The 23840-nt window shown below is 44.7% G+C and overlaps 1 protein-coding gene across 1 annotated transcript in view; it reads right to left on the bottom strand.

Annotated features, from left to right (window-relative positions):
* arhgef4 (Rho guanine nucleotide exchange factor (GEF) 4) overlaps positions 1 to 23840 on the bottom strand; it is a gene marked incomplete at its 5' end in the record, with an annotated part of 115865 nt that overhangs the window by 49399 nt on the left and 42626 nt on the right. Inside the window, one exon of the mRNA XM_083632095.1 lies at positions 10869 to 11020. Within this exon, the coding sequence (XP_083488221.1) occupies positions 10869 to 11020 (152 nt within the window). The remainder of the gene's footprint in view (positions 1 to 10868; positions 11021 to 23840) is intronic.

Genomic DNA, 23840 nt, shown 5'->3' with positions numbered 1-23840 from the left:
AAAGGTCCAATCCGTAAGTTCTAACTATTACTGACACCGGTGGCCATTAGGGGAACTGCAGGTAGCATGTGTGTGAGCTGGCACGCGTGCACTGTATTCGCACGCGCCCAGCAGCTGCCTGGCTAAACACAATGAATGACAGCAGAGGTGTTGGTTGCTTTGTAACGTTATCTGATAAAAGTCACCTGAAAACGGCAACCTGGACAATTTATTGGCCAGATCAGCCTCAAGACGGCCGGGAAGGATTCTGAACGGATTAGCGGACTTCATTGTGGAATGTTTGGTCGTGTTTTGGCTTGCGTGGGTGCGGGGAAGTCATTAGCAAGAGCCAGGAAATAGCCTGCTCCCCGTACAGAGACTGTACGGGGAGAAGGCTATTTACTGGGGGTGATGGGAGCTAGACGCGACCAAACGGAACAGTCAAACAATGTTCCAGAAGCATAACAGTAGTAACGTTATTTACGACTGCCACATTATCCACACAAGACGGTAACGTTATTAGTGGAACTTCTGTGTGGTAATCGATTATCTATATTAGTTAGCAAGCAAGCTAACGTTATGATAGGCAGCCTCAGCAGCTAACTGTTAGCTGACCAAACGGAACAGATATGTTACTGCAGTCAGTCAAACAATGCTCCATGACCACAAGACGGTAACGTTATTAGCTTCTGGGTGGTAAATCCAAAGCCGCATTAGCAAGCAGCTAAGCTAACATTATATAGCCGGGCCAAAACCACAATATCATCACAGCAGCTAAAAATACGTAACGTAGCCTTCTTCTTCGTTGGTGTTTAATAATGGCTGGCTGAAGCGCTGGGAGGCGAGCCTTTCTTCTTCATTGGTGTTTAATAATGGCTGAAGCGCTTGGAGGCAAGAGGCAGGCTCGAGAACGCGCAGAATGTCACATCCAATTTTCCTGGAAATCTCTACCCGTGATGAGGAGAATCACACAGGCATCGCTTTCGAATGGCTGAACGCAGAGAGACGTGGCTGGGCTAATTTTTTAAGTTAACACTTTGTGAACATTTATTTCCCCTCCGAACTTACGGATTGGACCTTTAACATGATAACAATGTGAAAGATGCATGGAAGTACATGTATGTGGGCGGTGATGCTGAAAGACAAATTTATTTTCGGATGAAAATGGAGCATAAATGAGCTCTTAGATTACAAGTTTTTTAGTTAACTGAAAATATTTTTACTTCAGCAGTACTGTACAAATATATACAACCTTTTTATAGCCCAAAATCCATTCAAAACCATGCTTAGCCATTATATCACATATTGCCAGCCATTGTACCGTAAAGGTATCGTTTCCAATCCAATAAATCACTATGTGAATAAAGCGTTGTGGGAGGGTGACGGTGCTTCAATGAAGAAAACACCACCCTCACCATTACCTGTGCCTACATGTGCAATGTATTTGGGGGGGGGTACAGTAGGTCAAGTCTGAGTACATTTGTTAATGTCTTGTCTTTAGGTAACATGACTGCTAACTACTTACAATGCTCTACTAAATACAGTACATGTGTTTACCACAAAACAGGGATGGCTAGCTGATCAGATACTGTGGTTAGCTAGCTAACAAGCTGTCATTATCTAAACACTAAATCAATCAGATCAGTGATGAGGGGATCACTTCACAGGTACTGTTAACCAAGAGCAGAGGACCTAGCTCCATTATGGCTGCCACAGGGTGTGTGATGTCACCTGAGAACTCTATCAGACTCCAATTAGGCTACTATACAATCATAGGACGCACATTCAGTGAAACATCCAGTGTTGTAGTCAAGTCAATATATCTTGAGTCTAATTAAGTCAAGTCTCAAGGCCCCAATGTTCGAGTCTGAGTCACCAAAGAAGAGTCCGAGTCGAGTCCCCATTACCCGAGTCTGAGTCGGGAGTTACTGAACATGAGCGTGAATCCACATATAAGTGGCACACACCTGCCTGCCCTTGCACGAAATTGAATCATGTCCCCATATAAAAATAGCTATCAATATCTTATACCAAATTATTAGGGCCTATTACAAAAAACAGCAACAACAAAAAACAGTCTTTATCAATTAACAAGTCCGAGTCTTCGTCTCCAACCTCCAAGTCCGAATGAGTGAATGTTTGAGTCCAAGTCCAAGTCATCAGTGCTCAAGTTCAAGTCGAGCCATGAGTCCTGAAAATCTATCAAGGACTTGACAGAACAAGACTACAACCCTGCACACACGGTATAAGTAAAGCCCATGGCACACCAATCAAACTACAAACACAGATGTTTGTTTGGTGTGCTATGGCTGTCTGGCCTTGTTTGGAGATGTTTACAGATGTTTGGTCAGATTCCACATGTTCAATCCTTGTTTGTCCGTGTTTAGCCCATGGCACACCAATCAAACATTCTCCAACAATTGCCATTGGCAGTTGTTGGATAATGTTTGATTGGTGTGCCATGGGCTTAATTGATATTCCGAGTCCTACTGATTTGTACCTGTGTGCTCCTGATCCATCCACAGCAGCACCCCGGGCGGCTTGACCCCGGCCAGGGCACCACTCCTCTGCTCCGCTCCCCGTCTCCCTCCGCTGCCCCAATTACGGTTCGTATGTGCCTGTCTGTGAGGTGTGGGGGTCAGTGTTTTTGTGTGTCAAGGGGCAACCTCCGCAGCTGAAAAATGAAGCCAATGCCGAAGTGCGTAAAGACGGCATTCTTTCTAATGGCCTGCAGGTGGCGACTCCACCGATTGTATAGAAGTCAATGGGAAAATGACCCTACTTCTCACCTCATTCATGACCTCAGTAAACACGTCCCTAATGAGTTTATGGTATCGATCGCTAGTTTCAAGTTTTCTTCAATACAGCATGATGTTCATTTAGTAAGTTATGGTCTCATTTAAAGTAAAATAGATGATAAAGCAGACTATGCGTTGGGGCACAATTGACATGTCGCCTGTCCAATGATCACGTAGCTTGTCGATCGCGGACCGATAGCAGGCGGTCCTGCAGCTCTAGCTCCATAGCTGCTTCTGGCTCCAAAAAAATAAACAAGATAATGACAGTCAAAATGCCAAACTCGAGGCTTCAAAACAAGAAACCAATGGGTGACATTGCAGTTGCCGCGTCCATACTTCCACACAGTCTCTGGTGCGTGGACGGCTGCGTGCTCTACTGGAAGGCCAGCAGGAACATGAGCACCACATTGATGATGACGAGCAGCATCATTATGAGGAATACCACCACCTTCTGGGTCTCTGGGTGGAGGTTGCAGCGCAGCAGGGTGTTGAGGAGGCCTGCCCTCTGACGCCCCCCGGAACCCCCGCCCGAGCCCCGCGCCATCAGGCCAGACACCTCCTCCTCTCCCCCCTCCTCCTCCTCCTCTGAGCCCCCCCGGCCTCCGCCCCGGCCCCTCCCTCTCCCTCGCCGCTCCCTCAGCGCTGAGCCGCCACACCAGACTGCCCGCTCCCCCCGGCCGCCGTTCTCTAGCGTCCGCCTCCTCCGCTCGGCTCCTCCGGCGGCCGCCTCCTCGACCGGGTCCTCTCCCGCAGCCACTTTGCCGATGCCCCGTTTGGCCCCGGCCCGCCTTGGAGGCTGGGTGGTGCGCGTTCGTGTCAGCGTGCGTCTGGTGTGGAGCTATTTCCTTTTCCGTCTTTTACGCCCCTTTCTCCTCTGTTCAGACTCGGGCCCCCTTTCTTCTCTCACTTGCCTTTCTTCTGGCCTTTTTGTTCGTCGTCACTCTTTCTCTCTCTCGGTCGGCTGCTGTCAGGACGAGAGGCGGAGGAGAGGATGCTGCGTCTCTCCCGTTCTATTCTCCATGCTCGGCCCTCCCCCTCTTCTGTTCTCTCCTCTTGTTCTCTGCTCCGTTCTCCCCTCTCTCTCGTTGGCATCAGCCTGCGTATGCACACGGCCGTTTCTCTCCCACTCAGACCGGCCGACCGGCCATTTGTTCTTCTATATTAGCCCCTTTCTGTCGCTCCGCTCTCCCCCTCCCTGAGTATGCTCCAGCTAAAATGGTGCTCGGTGCTCTGCTGTTGTCTCAGCCCTCCATCTAACTACCAGGATCGCCCTCTCTTTTCTCTCTCCTTCCCTTTTTTGTGTGCACCCACCCTCACACAGCCGGCAGCCAATCAGGATGCAGAGTATGTCAGCGTATCCTGGATACGGGAGTGGTTGAGGCAAGGGCCCTAGCAACGCCAGGGAGGGTGGGAGAGGGGAGGGGAGGGAGAGATGAGAGGCCATGCAGAATAATGGACTACTCCCAAGGGAAATGTGTTTGCCTGAGTGCCTGCAGCCATTCGTTTGCGTGAACATATATTTAATGCGTCCGTGCGTGCAAATTTCCGTCTGCATATTTTTTACCATATTTTCTGGGTCTTCCCCTTCTGCCTCAGGTATACTTGATCTTCATCTGCAGAATAAAGCTGTTATACATGGATTAGCAGTATTATTTTCCTGTGATTATATCATACATACCGCCATTTTAGCCAATTAGATTGTTGTGTGGCTGACCTTGGTGAAAGCATTGAATCGTTATTGTTGTTTCCCCCCGTGCGTGGGTCTCCACCTCTCTATGTGACTGACCTCAATATGCAGGTGGAAGCAACATGTCTACACCATGCTAGCTTCACATTCAATCAGGCAGGCATGTGTACACACCCCACGGTAATAAGAATCAGGCATATGTAAACACCCCATGGTAATAAGAATCAGGCATGTGTAAACACCCCATGGTAATAAGAATCAGGCATATGTACACACCCCATGGTAATAAGAATCAGGCATGTGTAAACACCCCATGGTAATAAGAATCAGGCATATGTACACACCCCATGGTAATAAGAATCAGGCATGTGTACACACCCCACAGTAATGAGAATCAGGCATATGTACACACCCCATGGTAATGAGAATCAGGCATATGTACACACCCCATGGTAATAAGAATCAGGCATGTGTAAACACCCCATGGTAATAAGAATCAGGCATATGTACACACCCCATGGTAATAAGAATCAGGCATGTGTACACACCCCACAGTAATGAGAATCAGGCATATGTACACACCCCATGGTAATAAGAATCAGGCATGTGTAAACACCCCATGGTAATAAGAATCAGGCATATGTACACACCCCATGGTAATAAGAATCAGGCATGTGTAAACACCCCATGGTAATAAGAATCAGGCATATGTACACAGCCCATGGTAATAAGAATCAGGCATGTGTAAACACCCCATGGTAATAAGAATCAGGCATGTGTACACAGCCCATGGTAATAAGGATCAGGCATGTGTAAACACCCCATGGTAATAAGAATCAGGCATGTGTACACAGCCCATGGTAATAAGGATCAGGCATGTGTACACAGCCCATGGTAATAAGGATCAGGCATGTGTAAACACCCCATGGTAATAAGGATCAGGCATGTGTACACACCCCATGGTAATAAGAATCAGGCATGTGTAAACACCCCATGGTAATAAGAATCAGGCATGTGTACACAGCCCATGGTAATAAGGATCAGGCATGTGTACACACCCCACAGTAATAAGAATCAAGCATGTGTACACAGCCCATGGTAATAAGGATCAGGCATATGTACACACCCCATGGTAATAAGAATCAGGCATGTGTACACAGCCCACAGTAATAAGAATCAGGCATGTGTACACAGCCCATGGTAATAAGGATCAGGCATGTGTACACAGCCCATGGTAATAAGGATCAGGCATGTGTACACAGCCCATGGTAATAAGAATCAGGCATGTGTACACACCCCATGGTAATAAGAATCAGGCATATGTACACAGCCCACAGTAATAAGAATCAGGCATGTGTACACAGCCCACAGTAATAAGAATCAGGCATGTGTACACAGCCCACAGTAATAAGAATCAGGCATGTGTACACAGCCCACAGTAATAAGAATCAGGCATGTGTACACAGCCCATGGTAATAAGGATCAGGCATGTGTACACACCCCATGGTAATAAGAATCAGGCATGTGTACGTCACACCCCACAGTAATAAGAATCAGGCATACAGTATGTACACACCCCATGGTAATAAGAATCAGGCATATGTACACACCCCATGGTAATAAGAATCAGGCATGTGTACGTCACACCCCACAGTAATAAGAATCAGGCATACAGTATGTACACACCCCATGGTAATAAGAATCAGGCATATGTACACACCCCATGGTAATAAGAATCAGGCATGTGTACGTGGAAGTTAAGGCCTTTAACGTAAAACCATCGATTATAGCGCCACCTTCAGGCCGATTCGAAAAATCTTTTTTGAGCAGCTACCTGCCAACAATATCTGTCATTGGGCCAAATCTCAGGTCTCTACCATTTACCAACTCACGGGAATTTGCGTTGAGGCAGATGAACAACGACAACAAGAATAATAAACCGGGTGAAAAACAATAGGGTTTCAGCCCCTTCAGGGCTTGAACCCCTAATTAGCAGTTAATATGGTCATGTGGCCATTGAATACTTGAAACTGGTGAGCGACACCCTAAACTCAAGGAAAGTGTTTACTGAGGTAATAAATCACTACTGTAACGTTTTTGTTTTGTGGAAATAAATTATCCACCAGTTGGTGAGGTCAAAGAGAGAAGTTGTCCCTCTCTTCCTGCCACTCTACACAATACACCAGTAGCCTATTTCCCATGAATTACCTAGGCTGTCTAATTTGTGGTAAAATGTGCCAGATAACTAGTAACCATTGTAAACTGCTTCTTTTTCAATTGTTTCAAAATCACAAAGTTCTTCATAGATCTAGCCTCTTAATTTTGCTCTCAAAGTGCACCAGATTTATGCATTTTACTGTAAAATGTACACAATTTTCTAAAAGCCGGAGGGGCACAGCCCCCCCTGGGTCCCCCTAGCGGACCAGAAAATGTCCTCGATTTTCATTTGAGAAATCTGGTCACCTTATTATAGTAGGTTCATTGTAGCTGCAGCTTTAACAAAAAAAAGTAGCAAAATCTTTGGGTGTGTTTTTATTATTCATTAAAATACCCAGCATTATATAAGAATTAAAATCTACCACTGCCAATATCAACATTCAGTTAGAAAAAGCATAAACAATGGTGTAGTGGTAAATACAGAGGTGTCTAAAATTAAATACAGAGGTGTCTAAAATTTGCAGTTTACCCACCTTGTTTCCCCTCATTGATTGATACAGTTGAAGTGTGAGGTAGCTTGTGGAAAACATTTCTCTGTTTGTATTTGATGGACTTTCATTAAGTGTTTAGACAGATTGCTTGTGTTTCCACCCTTACTAGCAAAAGATTTGTTGCACTTGTGACAACGAGCATTGTCAGCATAGACTCTAGTGAGGTAATCCACACTTTTGATCACTTCGTTCTCTTTGCCATCTCTCTTTGTTTTCACTGCGACTCGTCTGAGTCTCCCTGTGTTATTTGCGCCTGCCTGCCTTCAGCGTGTGTGTATGTGTGTGTGCTGTACACTGCCCCACCCCTCTTGACCCCAACAGGCTCCTCGCTGTTGTGTGTCTCGTCTGAGATGGAGAGAAAGCGAGCAGAAGAGATCTCTTTAAAATAAAAAATATATCGGCCATGTCTTACAGAGTTGGTGAGATAAAATGTACGAGATAACGTTTATGTAGCGATTAAAAATAGGAAATCTATTTTCTTAATTTCTCCAGTTAACACATTGAGTGCCACAGCGCTTCAGTAAAATTGTCTGCAGCCTGTGCCAGATTCACTTCCATTCAGTTGAAAACAGCTATAGAATTCTTTCTATTATGGCTATATTGACGGGGCTGGACTTTAATGAAACATTGAACACTCCTGCTTCTTCCAAAGAAATTTTTTTGTTTCTAGACAGTTCCATTATGAAATGGCAGCCTCTGAAAAAAGTGCACTTTCAAGGGTTTTCTGTCGTTTTTTTTTACTTTCCAAGATATAGTCACTTTTATGAATACCTTTTGCACTCTAATTTCGAGCACATTCACTGACTCTGGCTGGTGTTTTCTGATGTGGTGGCGTAGTGTGGTTTCTGTGCAGCCTGCGTGCCCCCCCCCCCCCTCTCCCCCCCCCCCCCCCCCCTCTCCACCTCTGAGCTGCGGGCTCCTCCCACACGCACAGAGTTTGTTTTCTCGACTCCGTTTTTGCCCCGGACAGATCCCAGCGCGCATCAAGGAAATGATGCACGCTGGCAAACGCGACTGAACGAAAAGGCTTGGCCGTTCGGCTTCAGATGCTGGCTTTCTGGCAGGAAATCGTGTGGAGATAGATAGAAGCATAAGAGCTCAGTTGTGAGCGCGGATGCAGCCGAGCCCACTCTCCGCTGCAGACAGAGCAATCTGTACCGGCTCTGGCTGAAGCATGCATCGGTTTCCTCTTTGATCACGGCTTTCTCCGCTTTCTCCTGCACAAAGTAAAGGATCTGAGGTGGGTGGCGCAGCTTCCGTGACGATGTTTAAGGTGGCGCCGTGTGATCCCTTGAAGGGATTCATGCTCACTGGCTAGGTACGACCTTAAACAGCAGAATTATGGAATAATATGAATTATGATTTTAGGACGTCCACAGACGTCCTTGGCACTCCTCGTTACTTTTTTTTAGGACGTGCACAGACGTCCTTGGCACTCAATGTGTTAAGATAAGATAACTGTTGTAGAAAGCAGTCTGTAATGGCCCACCATCAGGCCTGTTCTTGGGGCAATTGATGCCCACGAACCAACACGCCAACGACGTAATGACGATGACACCGCCGTGACATCATCAATGATGACGTCAGAGTTCACCTGTGAGGTCATCGGCGATGTCAGGCGGTCTAGGCTGACTGTGATGGCAGACGGGACCTTACGGGGTCACCGATGATGTCATACCTCCTCGGACGTTGTGACATCACCAACGATGTCATACACCAAATGTGGGGATATATATACAAGGTGTTCTGTGACGCTGTATCCTACTTCATATGTCTTACCTTCCTTCAACCGCGTCTGAGGACCGAAATCTCTGTGATTCTAACCGATCACGGCCCGTGAGCCCTCAACTACGATCCAGCACACTTCACACTTCACCCGAGGCAAGCCCACAAGCTTCCTTACAACTGTTAATTTTAGAGCTTATTGATAATCCGGTATTTACAAATGTATCCCTATCCCCCATCCCTAGGCATCACTGATGACATCAGTGATGATAGGATACTCCTTGGATGGGAGACTGGTGCTGGAAGTAGTGTTGGAGGACCAGTAGGAGGTGCTCTTCCTCTCTGGTCAGAATGGTCTGATAAATAATCTGGTGTGATGAATAATCTCCCCAATGCCCCAGAGCAGAGACATGGGGCCCTATCGTCATAAAAGCGGGAATTTAGCACTTGCGCATGTTTAGCGCCGAGCACAGCACAAATTGGGGGCATGCTCAAGCGCATTGGTATTCTCCCTGCCGTGCTAAATGCCTGTGCGCTCGGCGCACACTCGGAACAAAGCTTTAAATGGGCGTGTTTAAGTCCAGAATTATTCACAGGTGTGGCCATGCGCTGGCTGGGCGTTATATCAATCAAACCAATCAGATTCCCGTCTTGCATTCCCTTTAATACAGTTTGCTGTATTAAAGTTGACTGTATTGTAGTCATGCTGTAATTCTCTCCATGCGTAATTTGGACATCTCACAACAACCATCACATCATATACCTGTTAAAACATCTGTGATTTGCAGCTGACTGGGAAATAGAAACGGGGAAACGGAAATTTGATTGACAATAATATTGCAAGTAGGCTACAATGTCCAAGTTTTGAATTTCCCATTAAACCTTCTTTGTAGACTGAAAAACATTTATGGCAGTAACACGCACGCACGCACAAAGCGGATAGCGCTTGTACGATGAAAGGGCCCAGGGACTCTGGTTTGTGAGTGAGCGCCGTCCTTCGGATGAGACGTGTCCTGACTCTCTGTGGTCATTAAAGATTCCATCGGCACTCTTTGCAAGAGTAGGTAGGGGTGTAACCCCGGTGCCCTGAGAGGTGTAACCCCGGTGCCCTGGCTAAATTCCCAAACAGGCCTTCCTTCAATCATGGCCACCTAATCATCCCTCGTTACTTAATTGGCACATTCAGTCCTCAACTCCACCATGATAGCTGATGTGTGGTGAGCGTTCTGGCGTTTATGCATCACCCAGGTGGGTGCTACACATCGGTGGTGGATGAGTTGAGTTCCCTCCCCTGATATGTGAAGCTCTTTGAGTGTCTAGAAAGGCGCTATATAAATCCAATCTATTATATCTATAGAAATATATGTATTAATAAAACATACATATTTTTATATACTGTATACTAGAATTCTTGCACGCGCTCGATTCCTCGATTCGCACAGCAGGCGAGTGGCCTCGCCCGCCCTGCAGCTTGCCCACTGCGCGTTGCATACGCAGCTCGGCCGCTATGCGGCCTCACCTCTATGACAGCACTGATGACATCATCACGGATGACATCACTGATGGCATCATCACTGATGACGTCATCAATGATGACATCATCACTGAACTTTAACCTCAGCCAGGAAGGATGACATCACTGATGACATCATCACTGATTACATCACATCATTGGGTAATTAGGGCAATCACTGGCTCCATCAGGTCACCCGCACGGGTACACTTTACACCCCCTGAAAGTTACAGCCCGATCGCAAAACAGCATACACACGGCCTCGCCCGGCCTGCAGCTCGCCGACTGCGCGTCGCATAAACGCTACACAGCCTCGCCTGCTCTATGACATCACTGATGACATCATCACAGATGACGTCATCACTGAACGTATATAGCTTCAGCCAGGAAGGATGACATCACTGATGACATCACATCATTAGGTAATTAGGGAAATCACCTAATTAAAAAATCCGTACCTCGTTGATGGCCAGCTGCTCTCCTCCTCCTCCTCCCGGGTGTCCGAAGCGGTGTCCAGAGCCGCGGAACTCTTCGTACAGCAAGTCCTCCTCGCTGCCCAGATCGTCACACAGCCCTGACCTCTCCGACGCCCCATCAGGAACGACCAGCGCTGAGGGGAGAGAGGGACCAGAGAAAAGCTGGTTTATTGACTCAAAGTGTGCCGAGTTGTGAGTTTTCATCGACCCTGAAACTGCAGTTGCGTCACGGCTAGATTTACATTTTCTTTGCATTTCCCTGGAATTGTTTCCCAGAGCAGACTGCGGTTCAGTATCTTGCACAAGGACACATGGTTGTTGATGGATCTTATCTTATCTTGGAATAAAAACAAACAAACAGACAAACAAAACAAAACACGTATTCCTTCAATTATTAACAAATGCTACTTATTCCTTTAAAGAAAAGTCTTGTCTGATGCACAGTTGACTTCAGTACTGTTGACAAAATGTACTATTATTGTAAGTCGCTTTGGATAAAAGTGTCTGTTAAATAATGTAATGTAATGGATACACATTGCGGGCCCTATCAACGCAAAGGCGGTAATTTTGTGCTAGCGCCCGTTTTGCCGCGCAAAGCCCTAATTGTGGGCGTGTTGGCCCGCTGCGCTTCACGTCGTATCGCAAACCTCCATATAGGCGTGTTTATGCCCAAAAGTATGTTTGCAGGTGTGATCATGATTATGTCCGTCCCCCTTAAAAGCCACAGTGTCCTTCTCGCGTGCACAAGCAGCAGGACAGAGTGAGAGAGAGAAAGAGGGCGAGAGAAAAGATAGCCTAGATGGGGAGAGCGAGAGAGGGAGAGGGAGCGAGAGAGAGGGAGAGAGAGAGAGATGTGAGGCTGTCATCCATAGAAATCAAATAAAACGTGCTCATGCCCACCTGTGAATCACCTGTGTATTATTGTCATTTCACATGCTGAAGAAGGGCTTCTGCCTCATGTGACAAACAGCATCCCATTTACACGAAATTGACATGGTCTGCTCTACACATGATATTATACAGCAACATGACATATAATTATTTGGTCTTCTCTAGTGCCACATAGTGGACGCAGGAAGTAACATGTAACTCCTTTGTGCAGTGTCCAAAACGCATGAAATTTCAGAGCTGTGTCACCCGGGCGCCATTCAGCAACGAGGCCGCAGCTGTGGCAAACCCGGACATGCACAAAGGGGCGGGGGCCCGGCCATGACTTCATTGCTGCAGAGCAGCTATAATTTTGGTTGCTCTTTTGTTTTCCTGTTTTTGTTTTTTTCATTTTTTACTGTTGCTTTTCTTTTCCGTATTTATTGTTTGCTTGTTTATTTTCCCTTGTTTTGGTTTAAATTGTATTGTTTGTACAGATTATTATTAATATTGGCTTTATTTCTGAGGTAGAGACCCTGTATACACCCAGGGTTTCCTGTCTCTACCCACACATAATTTTGTCTGTTTCTGTTTTTAAATATGTGCAAATAACGAAATAACTAACTAAATAAATAAATATTATTATTATTATTATTTACATTACATTATGTCATTTGGCAGACGCTTTTATCCAAAGCGACTTACAATAACACATTTTTTGTCAGCAATAGAGCAATCAACTATGGAGCACAGTCTATGACAACTACAAATTCTGAAGGAACAGTGGTAGTTTTTTTTTTTTTTTTTTTTTTTTTTTATTATCATCCTGGATTTTAGTGGTAAGTGTTATTGTCCCATGATGGTCTTATTGCTGTTTCAGAGTCTTTTTCACCCTGATTAGTATCACATTATGGGAAACATTGAATAGGCCTACCCGCAATTGTTGGGATTTTTTGGTATGGAAATGATCAAATTGAAAGATATTGAATATCTGCAAAAATAATAGCTATCAGAATCTTCAAAACATCCATATTCTCTTCTCTTCCCTCCCATCCCATCTCTCACAGAAAGACACTTTGAAGTGACTGTGTGAACTCCAGAGTGCGGATGGTTACCTGGCTGCCAGGCTAAAAATAACTCGCTGTCACACCTCATCATTGCCGTCACCCTCGCCAACAGCTGTTCCTACGGAGGACGTCTCCGTGGTGACAAATCACCATGGAGAGGGAGACAGACGGGTATAATAAGAGGGGGTGTGGAGCACCTCGGGCGATGGGCGGCAGGTCGAGGGTGGGGGGAGGTGGATAGTGTGTGAAAAACAGAGCTTCCTTTTACACTTCACTTCACATGTGTCCTGTCTTCTCTCTTACTCCTGACATTTGCATGTAAACACATCATCTGCTACTATGAAGTGACATCACCGACATGACCGTGCAAGTTGCGGCTGTCACCCTCATGGGGGCAGTGTAGGACCCGCTGAATGGCGGCCATGTCATGAGGAGAGCTGGCAGGGCTCCAGGTATCCACTAGCCTTTATCCATCGGGAGTCTGCGAGCCAGCAGAAGGGATGAGAGGATAGACCATGGGGAGAGACATGACACGCATTCTCCAACGAGGCTGTGCTCGCCGCTGCCCCCAGGGGACAACAAAACCCAGTCTGCCACACCTCCAATTTCCCATAATGGCATATTCTCTTTTTGCCTTTACTGCATTTTGTCCCCAGATTTCACAGTTGTTTTGTCCCCAGATCACTCACTGAGATTGATTCAGCTCTATTCTGACATGCGGCTGAAAATGTCGATGATCGGAAAACAACAAAATGAATTTCTGGTGGGATGTTTAGATGTCCTTTTTTGATTGCATGGACTATGTTAGCCAAACTGTCACACTACGTTGTCAGCCCGCAGAGATGAGAGCAAAAGCAATCAGTGTCATCTATTGAATCGTCCCCGGTCCTTTCAGATAGCTGTCCTCCCCGTACCACTCGCGGATCTGAATACAGCGTTTACCATGGGTGGCGGTTGCCTCTCACTCGGCTGGCAAGCCTGTCCTTGAGACACACACGTGTGTGTGTTTGTGTGTGTGTGTGTGTGTGTGAGTGCCATTACTGCCATGGTTGAAACGATGACGGGGCCTACTGATGCTGATTGGATCACAATAGTAAGCCAGTGGGGATATGAGCTACATTAGTATAATAGAGAGACCAGAACACTGATTTAAATAGGTTGTGCTAAGCTGAGCTGAGAGAATGCGTGTGAGCGAGTTCAGACTGGCCTGTGGATGTGGGTCAGCCATGTTACCAGATCACATAGAGAACATTCAATACTCGCTGGCACGAGCTAGGAACTCGAGCGGAATGCCTGCATTTTCAGTAGCGTGGCACGTGCCTATAGTACCATGTGAATGGATGGCCTCATACAACTGGCTGGCCTAAACTAAGGTCAGAACTAAATTACGAAAAACAATGACAGGTTAACTATTGTGTAATTACATTGAAGTTATCAGGAAGTAAATGGTCATTTCTGGTAATGAGTAACTTTTTGTAATCATAATGTCTAATGTCTCAGTTAAATGCTGGTAATTACTATTAGCATTAACTGCTACATTAATGTAGTATGTCATCATACTGAGTAATTGTAACGCCGGCTATGTGCACTTTTATGCCCAAGACAAATTTCCCTCCGGGGACAATAAAGTATATCTCATCTCATCTCATCTCATTATTACTATGTAATACTTGCCTTTCCTATGCCTATCATGGACATACTAGATAACCCATGGGAGCTGTACTGCCAAGTGAAGTCAAGCTTGATCTCCTCAATATTACAATTTACCCTGCAGTTACTCTATTGACATTGGCAGGTCTGTGGGACAGTTTACGGAAGCCTGTGAAGGACATGAATATTGAATTGATTAATTGATAATAAAACAAGTTCAAATTCGTTCCTGGTTTAAAGGGATAGTTTTTTTTTTTTTTTAAGTGTAGCTCTATTTGCTACAATGATGATGTTGATTAGTAGAGTTCTTTCTCAGCACAATCCATGCTGTTCCTCATAGTAACTCTGGAAAGTTGGGCAAAAACAAATGCAAGGTCAATGGGGTCACGTTCTGGTCTGAACAGGCTGACTGAGGCTCACTAAAATCTACTACACAGTGCACACAAAGTACATTTTACTGAGCCTCAGTCAGCTTGTACAGAGAGGACCGTGACCCCAATGACCTTGCATTTGTTTTTGCCCAAATTTCCAGAGCTACTATGAGGAACAGGATGGATTGTGCTGAGAAAGAACTCTACTAATCAACATCATCATCGGTAAAGTAGCAAATAGTGCTAGACTTTAAAAAATGAAGTGAACTATCCCTTTAAACTGATCATTCAGGAAGACTCAAGGAGTAATTGCATATTGGACTATCATGTTTTGTAATGTAGCATTTTTATACAGAAGTTTTTAGATTTGTTCTTTATGTGAGTTTTACTGTTTTGATTCTGGCTTCATACATTGTTGGTCTGACACGATTGTCATGATGTTGCTTTCTTGGCTATGTCTCCCTTAAAAAAATACATTGTTAATCTTCAAAAGACTGACGCATTTCAGAAACGAATGGAGGGAAATGGAGAAAAAAATAGAGAGAGAGAGATGTGTGTGTGTGTGTGTGTGTGTGTGTGTGTGTGTGTGTGTGTGTGTGTGTGTGTGTGTGTGTGTGTGTGTGTGTGTGTGTGTGTGTGTGTGTGTGTGTGTGTGTGTGTGTGCGTCCCTCTCAAATATCTCCAATCCAGTCAGATGAAAGGAGAGATACCTCTCCTATCTAAAATATCCGGCCACCAAAGTGAATTACAGTGTTTGACCCACTGTGGCACAAAACACTGATATCAACAGCCTTCCATCTTGAAGCACAATAAACGTTGTGTCCCCTACACCATGACAAAAACATACTATAGAATATGATGTGGAGCAATGCTTCAAGTCTTATCTTTTACAGCCCTGTGTGTGCGTGTGAGTGAGTGGATAGACGACTTGTACAGTAGGTGACCTTCTGGCAGCCATATTGGAAATCCTCAGCTCTTCAGCAACAACAACAGAGTAGCTGATTGCATTTCTAAACTTCTGCCTCAATCTCTGTGCTGTTTTTGACTGAGAACTGAACATTCTGACAATGAGCCATCAAATAATTGGCTTGTGAGCTAGCTACAGTAGCAAGCATGCCATACTGTCTAGTTGTGATTTAGCCCATATTCTAAGTAATATGTGATGAGAGGATTGGCACCCAAATCCTCTCTGTGTCTCCAGTAGATAATTGTATCTGGTGTGCATGCTAACGGCTTAGGATACTTGTGACATACATCAACTTGTGATGCACCTGGACACATCATCAGTGATGTTACCTGCGGTCATTTGGTGTTTCGGGTCTTTCAACAATCAGACACCGTCACCCAGGCGACCCAGCCGGGGTTGATCAAGACTCGGCTTGTGTCCACGTCGCTCTACCGCAGCCACGGCTCTCCTCTCCTGATCCACAGCCACCTTGAAGCAACTTCTGCTGCCTCGGTGATCAACTTGATGGCCCTTCGCCTACTGACCCCTGTGATGCCCAGCATGTTGTAGGCCCTGCAGAGGGACCGGCCTACGAACCCTCTGCATCCCACATCAATTGGCACACTTCATATTGTCGACATCACATTGTCGACTAGTGGTTTTGATAGTCGACTAGTCTGTGAAACTATAGTCTTTGGAGTTACTTTCAATCGCAGAAGATCTTTAACTTCCTTTAAATACAGTATGATGAAGACTGAGATATTTTCAGAAATCATTCATCTACAGCCTAGATCCTCTTTGCGCGGCTAGCGAGACGATGGCGGCTCTAGACTCTTTCATTAGCTGATAGAAATAATACAATAATTTAATGTATGCCAATTTAATGTAATATGTCTCCGGATTCAGGATGAGCGCCACAGCGCTCTCCAAGGTGTCCAAACTCTGTCTCTCTGCCCCCTCTCCCTTTCTCTCTCTCTCTCTCTCTCACACACACACACACACACACACACACACACACAGACACAACAGTTTTACAGCTCTGGCTGCGTTGCGGGGCTGCTTCATGTCATATCTGCTTCGTCGGCTACAGAAACAGTTCTTATTCTTTCCATTTTCTTTTAATTACCTCTCAATAATTACAGCGAATAATCCTTCCAAAATGTTTGTTTTGAGGACACATCGGCGTGTTTCTTTACTCCACCATGTAGACTAGCATGTGCAGTAGGCTTCAGACTCGCAGACTGGCCTTCTCTGTCTGACTGTGTGCGTGTGTGTGTGTGTGTGTGTGTGTGTGTGTGTGTGTGTGAGAGAGAGAGAGAGTTCACATCAATTAATCAGGGTATATGCAGGAATCCTGAACTTAAATTCAGACCTTAAGACCTTTTCAATATATTTTAAGACCTCAATGCCACTTTTGTCACATCAGCAATAGGGGTGGAAATCACGTTTCATCGTGATACAATATTATATTGATTCTTTGGACAACAATACAATATTTGCTGATATCACAAAGTCTGCAACAATACAATTTCGATTCAAATCAGGGGCCTGCGATCAATATGAGGCGATATACAGTATGCCCATTTAACACAGGTTCTGGGTAGCTCGTGCATCACTACTAGCTGCTAGTTGCAGGTCCTTGCTGTGACTTCAGTCGCACTGCCTTTCTTGTTCTGTCACGCCATACTGCCTAACCCTGTCCACCACCGACGCTGTCATTCATCTTTCCATCATTCCTAAATGTCTTTGTGTTAAGTTAAGTTAAGATAAGTTAAGTTAAGTTAAGTTATCAGCAGTGGGCAGCCGCAGTTCTTTTGCCAGTGCCTTGGTCAGGGGCACTGACAGGAGTATTAACCTTAACATACATGTCTTTGATGGTGGGAGGAAACCGGAGCACCCCGGAGAAAACCCACATGAACACGGGGAGAACATGCAAACTCCACACAGAAAGGACCTGGGACGGACCAAGGCAACAGTGCTAACCACTGAGCCACTGTGCCGTTGCGATATATCTCCTTTCCCACTTTGTCCTTTACATTCATTTCTGCCTTTCATTCAAAATAGGCATGAAATATGAGCTGGCCGGCTGTCAGAATGCTAGAGGCTTGTCAGTGTTGACTGGTGCACATTGCATCAAACCAATATGCAGTGAATTAATCAGATCAGCAAAGCACCTCTGGAAATGTTACTTGACTGCATCACAGATTCACCTTTTGAACGGTCTACTCACTCATTTTGATTGCTCTTTTATTTTCCTTTTTTGTTCCATTTTCACTGTTGCGGATTATTATTACTATAAACAGAGCGCCTACCGTGCCTCATCCACATTCCCCTCCTCCTCTTCCTCATCGCTCATTTCTACGTACCTCTTTGGTTTGCAGCAATCATGCCACCAAATCAAACTGCAGTGGATTTATTGTCCTCATCGGATGAAACAACTCGGATTAGTTTACTTATTAAAGAAGCAGTGCAGTAGGAGATGGGGCAAAGTGTTTTGCGTGTCCACCTCTGGGCACAGTGTGGCACTGGCATGGCCCCTCTCTGTGTTATAGGAGCTGACGGATTGGAGTGGGCACCTTGCCAAATGCTCCTTCAAAGTGACAGAGTCCCCGACGGCCAGCGCCTCATGTGCCACTGCCCCACAGCTCAGCAGGCATGCCGCACACACACAGATGAACCTTTCCCCTTTCCTCAAAGAGCAAAGCCATCCATCTAGAGAAAGAGCTACAGGTGTCTTTGATACCTGAGGTTTTTTATCTCGGGCTTGGGCTAATGGACGTGGATGAGGCTGTTTCAAGCTTCCTCAGGTTACGAGTTCAGACCTCCACCGGGACGCCGCGCTAGCTGCCCTCAAACCCACCTGTGCCAAAGTGGGAAAAAAATCTAATTATAGAAATGGCTTTCCTGCCTTCAGAGGAGCAACAAAACTGCACAAACGGCGCGGCATGTCGGACGCTAGCGTGTGGGAATATAAGGTAGCCGAAACGCACATTTCATTATGTGTGAAAATGTGATGAAAAGTTGTGCGGTTACTGCAAGACTCGCATCTGTGCACAGATATAGAGGGAGGAAATACAACACAGTGCTGCGATGACGTTTATTTTCGACACACACAGGCAGGCACACACCTCTCTGCATTATCCTGCAGGGTGCAGACAACTTATTAGCAATGACTGCCTACCTCCGTTTCCCAGCACCAGGCTGTGAAAACAAAGTTAGCTGTAGGTGGTGAGGCATCAGAAAGAAAAACCAACCAAGACCTTCTTGTTCCCCAGCAGCTGGTCAGTTTGAGACAGAATTCAAATGCCAAAGCCAGACCGGCAAGGAACAAAACTATGGAAGGGACGAGATATTGAAATTCAATATACAGTGGACTCTTCTTATAGTGATCACTTTGGGACGGGTCAAATTGATCACTATAAGCAAATTATTTAAAGCAGTGGTTCTCAAATGGGGGTCCACTTTGCCAGGGGGTCCGCGAAAAGTTTTCTGGTAAAAAAAAAGAAAAAGAAAAAAGCTAGATGTTACTTATTCCTTCTCAAACTACTTCCTACATGGTGCTAGTCTATCAAAATATCTTGGCTGTCATTGATTGTGTTGCATAGTGGTTTTCTGTACTGTTGACAAATTGTGATATTGTAAGTCGCTTTGGACAAAACAAAAGCGTCTGCTAAATGACGTAATGTAAATGTAATGTAATAAAATTAAAAAAAATTTTTTTTTGCAAAATCTTCATAGTTCAATGAAAATAGTTTATGCTTTAAATCTAAAATGGTTCATGGATTACATTCTAATAACAAACCCATCAAATTAAAAGTCAAGCACGTTACCGTGGAAACAATTAAGCTTAGCCCAAAATCACAAATCAGAATGAGGGGGTCCCCGGTATATTTTCTATCTTGTAAGGGGTCCTTGGCTGAAAAACATTTGAGAACCTCTGATTTAAAGAGCATGTGTATAGGAATGATTCTAGCTTGATATCAGACTGAATTGTCAACTTGTTACACTCATTTCCATCTTCTAATCTGAGATTGGCCTCTGTTTCAGTTATTTCTATGATTGTTTTACCTGACGAAGGTCTAAGGACCGAAATGTTTATTAATAAAGTTTTATTTCAAGTAAAGGACAGTGTGCGGGAATGCTCTTTTCTCTGACCTATGGACTTCTTCAACGCACCTGTCCACAAGAAACTGAAGGTGTAGAATAGCTTCTATTGTCAACTTATGATGGAATCCCCACAGGGAAATTCCAACCAATCACTAGAGACCAAGTCCAACGTATATCAGCCTGAACTTACGTTACTCCAGTCGGGCGAACGTAAAAAAAAAAAAAAAAAAAAATCCCATTTGAATAAATGCTCTCGAAGCAGTGTGTCGTCTGGATTTCAAAGTAATTGGTACTTGTAATCAATTTAAAACTGCCTCGACAGCAGGCAATGGCTGCAGCCAGAGTCATGTATATAGAAGTCGCGACATCTCCATTCACTTCAATGGACCAGTTTTTTACTCTCAATAGTTCCCGGAAGTAAGGTTCTGGCTTAAGCAGCGCTGTCGAGTTGCAGCAAAATGGACAGCTTGTGATGTAATTTGAAAGGGTCTGATGTTTAAAGAATTAAATTGTACACTATCAGCTTTATTTTTGCATTCAAAAGTAGCGCGAGCTTCCTTCCTGGCTATTCATTGGCTACTGAGTCACGCATTTTGGACCTCCACTGACGCCACTCTCTTACTATATTTCTCTGGCCACAGCCATTCACTCCTCTGCTCAGTCTTGACAACTACGCTTGACAACAGCTTAGTCCCACCCGTTGGGCTGTTTATTGATGCTGACTGGCCAATCGTTAGTCCCCCTTGGCGCTCCTTGGTAAATCGCTGGTGAAACCAGAGAAAATGCTTTTGCATATGATGATGCCAGACCAAGATCAGCCAAACTCAACTCTGTGGAGTGGGCAGAGTCAAAGGTGTGGATGGACCCAAACTCAACTCTGTGGAGTCAAAGATATATCGATATCGATCACTATAAGGCCGTGGCCACACTGATCTGTTCGATAGATGTGTCTGTTGCATGTACAAGTAACCTACTTGTACAGCAGGTGGCGGTAAGCACCTTGTTGAAGGTGTCAGCGACCCGCCTATAAACCGAGAGAAGAAGAAAGCTGGTGTTAGCCAGCTGTTAGCTCTCTGCGCTACGTTACTTACAGTATGTGGCAATAAAACGCAACTGAATGACCAGATTGATGTAATGGTCGGCCAGTTCGAGTCATGATGTTTCCATGAAGCCCACCAGCTTTGATATCTGTCGGCTAGTTGTTGATATTTCTTTCTTTCAAAAATGTTTTTATTACAAGGTGTCAGTGATTTTACTACACTTTGATACGTAAACAAGCAATAATTTTTTTTTCTTTTAACACAAAATAAAAATTATGCGGCATACAACGTTCAGTTATCTTTTGACATCTTTGCATCAATGGTCGAAACAGTTTATGTTGGGGGGGAAAGAATGAGAGAAAAATAAAAGATTTAACCTACATTTAGAAAAGGAGACAAAAAACATAAAATAAAAATAATAGGCAGTTCACATAGCTATGTTTCACTGTTACAGCATTATACAGGTCGACATTCACCTCCTCCCGCCGACCCTTTAAGTGGCTCAACACTGGTCCCCATGCTTTATCAAACACTTTACTTCTTCCTGAAATCTTGAATCTAAGCCTTTCCAGATGAAGGATCTCACCCAACTCTCTCAGCCACATCTCAAATGAAGGTACAGCATCAGATTTCCAAAATCGTAAAATCATTTTTTTGGTCAACACGGCACCCAAGTACACCGTCCATTTGTCACTGCCGGGGTTCAGAGCGGTGTCGTTTGTAGACCCCAGGATGGCCACGAGGGGGTCTGGCTCCCACCTTTTGTCAAATGCTTTTGAATAAAAGTCAGATATTGAAGACCAGAATGGGTGGAGCTTGGGACATGTCCAGAATTGGTGTACAAGGGTGCCATCTTGAGTCTTACATTTGTTACACAATGCTGATACATTGGGATACATCTTGTTTACCTTGACTTTTGAATAGTGTAACCTATGTATTACTTTAAATTGTATCAAATTGTGTCTCGCATTTACTGAGCAGCGGTGAATATTACTAAGACATGTTTCCCATAATTCCTCAGCAAGCGGCATGCCTATTTCAATCTCCCATTCAGTTCTGTACTTCTCTGTGTCGGCTACTTCCTGAGTAACAAGTGTCTGATATAAAATTGACACTGCTCTTCTACATCTTGGTTTGACATTGATTATAATTTCAAGTGCATTATGCTGTGGAATATCTACAAATGTAGGTATGTGTGATCTTATAAAGTTCTGAAACTGTAGATATCGTTGTTGATATTTCTAACGGTAAAATAACATACGTTATATCGATGTGGACAACCTGCTCAGCCATTTCCACTGTGAGAACGCATCCTCGACTCTGATCGGCTAAACGGATGGTGACTATGCATCAAATACGTCCATCCAGAAAAAGTTCAGCCCTCTTGAACTTTTCTGTCCATCAAAACGTATGCAAATTTGCTGGATACGTTCGGTTCGTCAGTGCTCCACGGACAGACGGGCAGCTGTCTTGAAAAGGAATGGAAGTGAACAGAGAAATGAACGCAGACGGACAGACACCACGGATCAGTGTGGCCACCACCTACAGTAACAGTGATCACTATAAGCGGATTCCACTGTATTGCAATATAAAAAGTATGACAATACACTACATGTTATGAGGCAGAACATTTTTTCGCACTTTGTAATGACATTTGTAAATTGTTGTTTACATTGCGGCAAGCCAGTGCTATTGCTAGAAAGATTTGTATCTCAGAAACATAATTCTGCACAGTCAGACTTTGTTATCATTTAACTTTTATTTATTACATTGTATAGTGATGATATCAAATGGTGCACCCATATCGCGTATCCAATCATGGACCATAACTGATTATTAATGAATAAAACAGCAATATCAGCCCACAATACTAACATACAGAAACATCAGATCACTCTCACCTTACTCTCTATCTGTCAAACGTGCAGATGTTCATGACACACTTCCAAATTCCTTTCAAGCCCATTCTCATTCTCTCTCTCTCTCTCTCTGTCCCCTCCACAATCAGCCGGGCCTGTCGACCTAGTTGTGTTTTGGTCCGTAACTGTTGACTGTTAAGATGATGTGATGGGAGTGGGAGTGTGTGTGTGTGTGTGTGTGTGTGTGTGTGTGTGTGTGTGTGTGTGTGTGTGTGTGTGTGTGTGTGTGTGTGTGTGTGTGTGTGTGTGTGTGTGTGTGTGTGTGTGTGTGTGTGTGTGTGTGTGTGTGTGTGTTGGGGGGAGTTATGAAAGGGGTGGCTGTGGATGTGCGAGAACTAACCATGCATTTCATATCCCTCTAGCTAGCCTGCAAATATAGCCGCAATTTATCGGCAGCATTTGCAGAGAATATTTTGTCCCTGTTGAGCATTGTGTTTGTGATCGGGCCACCAGCAGACAATTTTGGTAAGCAACCAAGACAGCATTGCATTTGCATCCGAGGCAAATCTCTGCCGTCCATAATAAATGCATGCGTTTTACGCTAGAACCTCTTTGAATGACTGACTTATTCCCTGGAAAGCCTGGGAAATTCTCACTCTAGGTAGCATTACTGACATATTTCCTCTCTCTGTACCATTTGCGCTAGTGTTGGATCATGCTTGTATGTGTACATATTCCACGGCTAAACCCAAACTTAAAGGGATAGGCCAACTTTTTGGGAGTTTGCCATATTGTCTATATTAAAACTAGAACATACATGGCTTTATTTTCAATCTGCGTGCAGTACAAACTGTCAGGGTCAGACTGGGACTAAAAAACGGCCCTGGACTTTTCTACCCAGACCAGTCCACCTCAACCAACCCGCAACCCCACGCACAAACACAAGAGAAAGCCAAAATTCAGCGACAACCAAAGGTCTCCACCGAAATCTTTTGACAGCGACCTTAGCTCGCAGCCGATTTTTGGCCCCGGTGCTGGTAATGCACC

This window comes from Poromitra crassiceps, assembly GCF_964638095.1.
Source record: "Poromitra crassiceps genome assembly, chromosome: 2".
NCBI classification, from domain to species: Eukaryota; Metazoa; Chordata; class Actinopteri; order Beryciformes; family Melamphaidae; genus Poromitra; species Poromitra crassiceps.
Note: the sequence above shows the minus strand (reverse complement) of the source record. Positions and strands in the feature narration are given on the sequence as shown.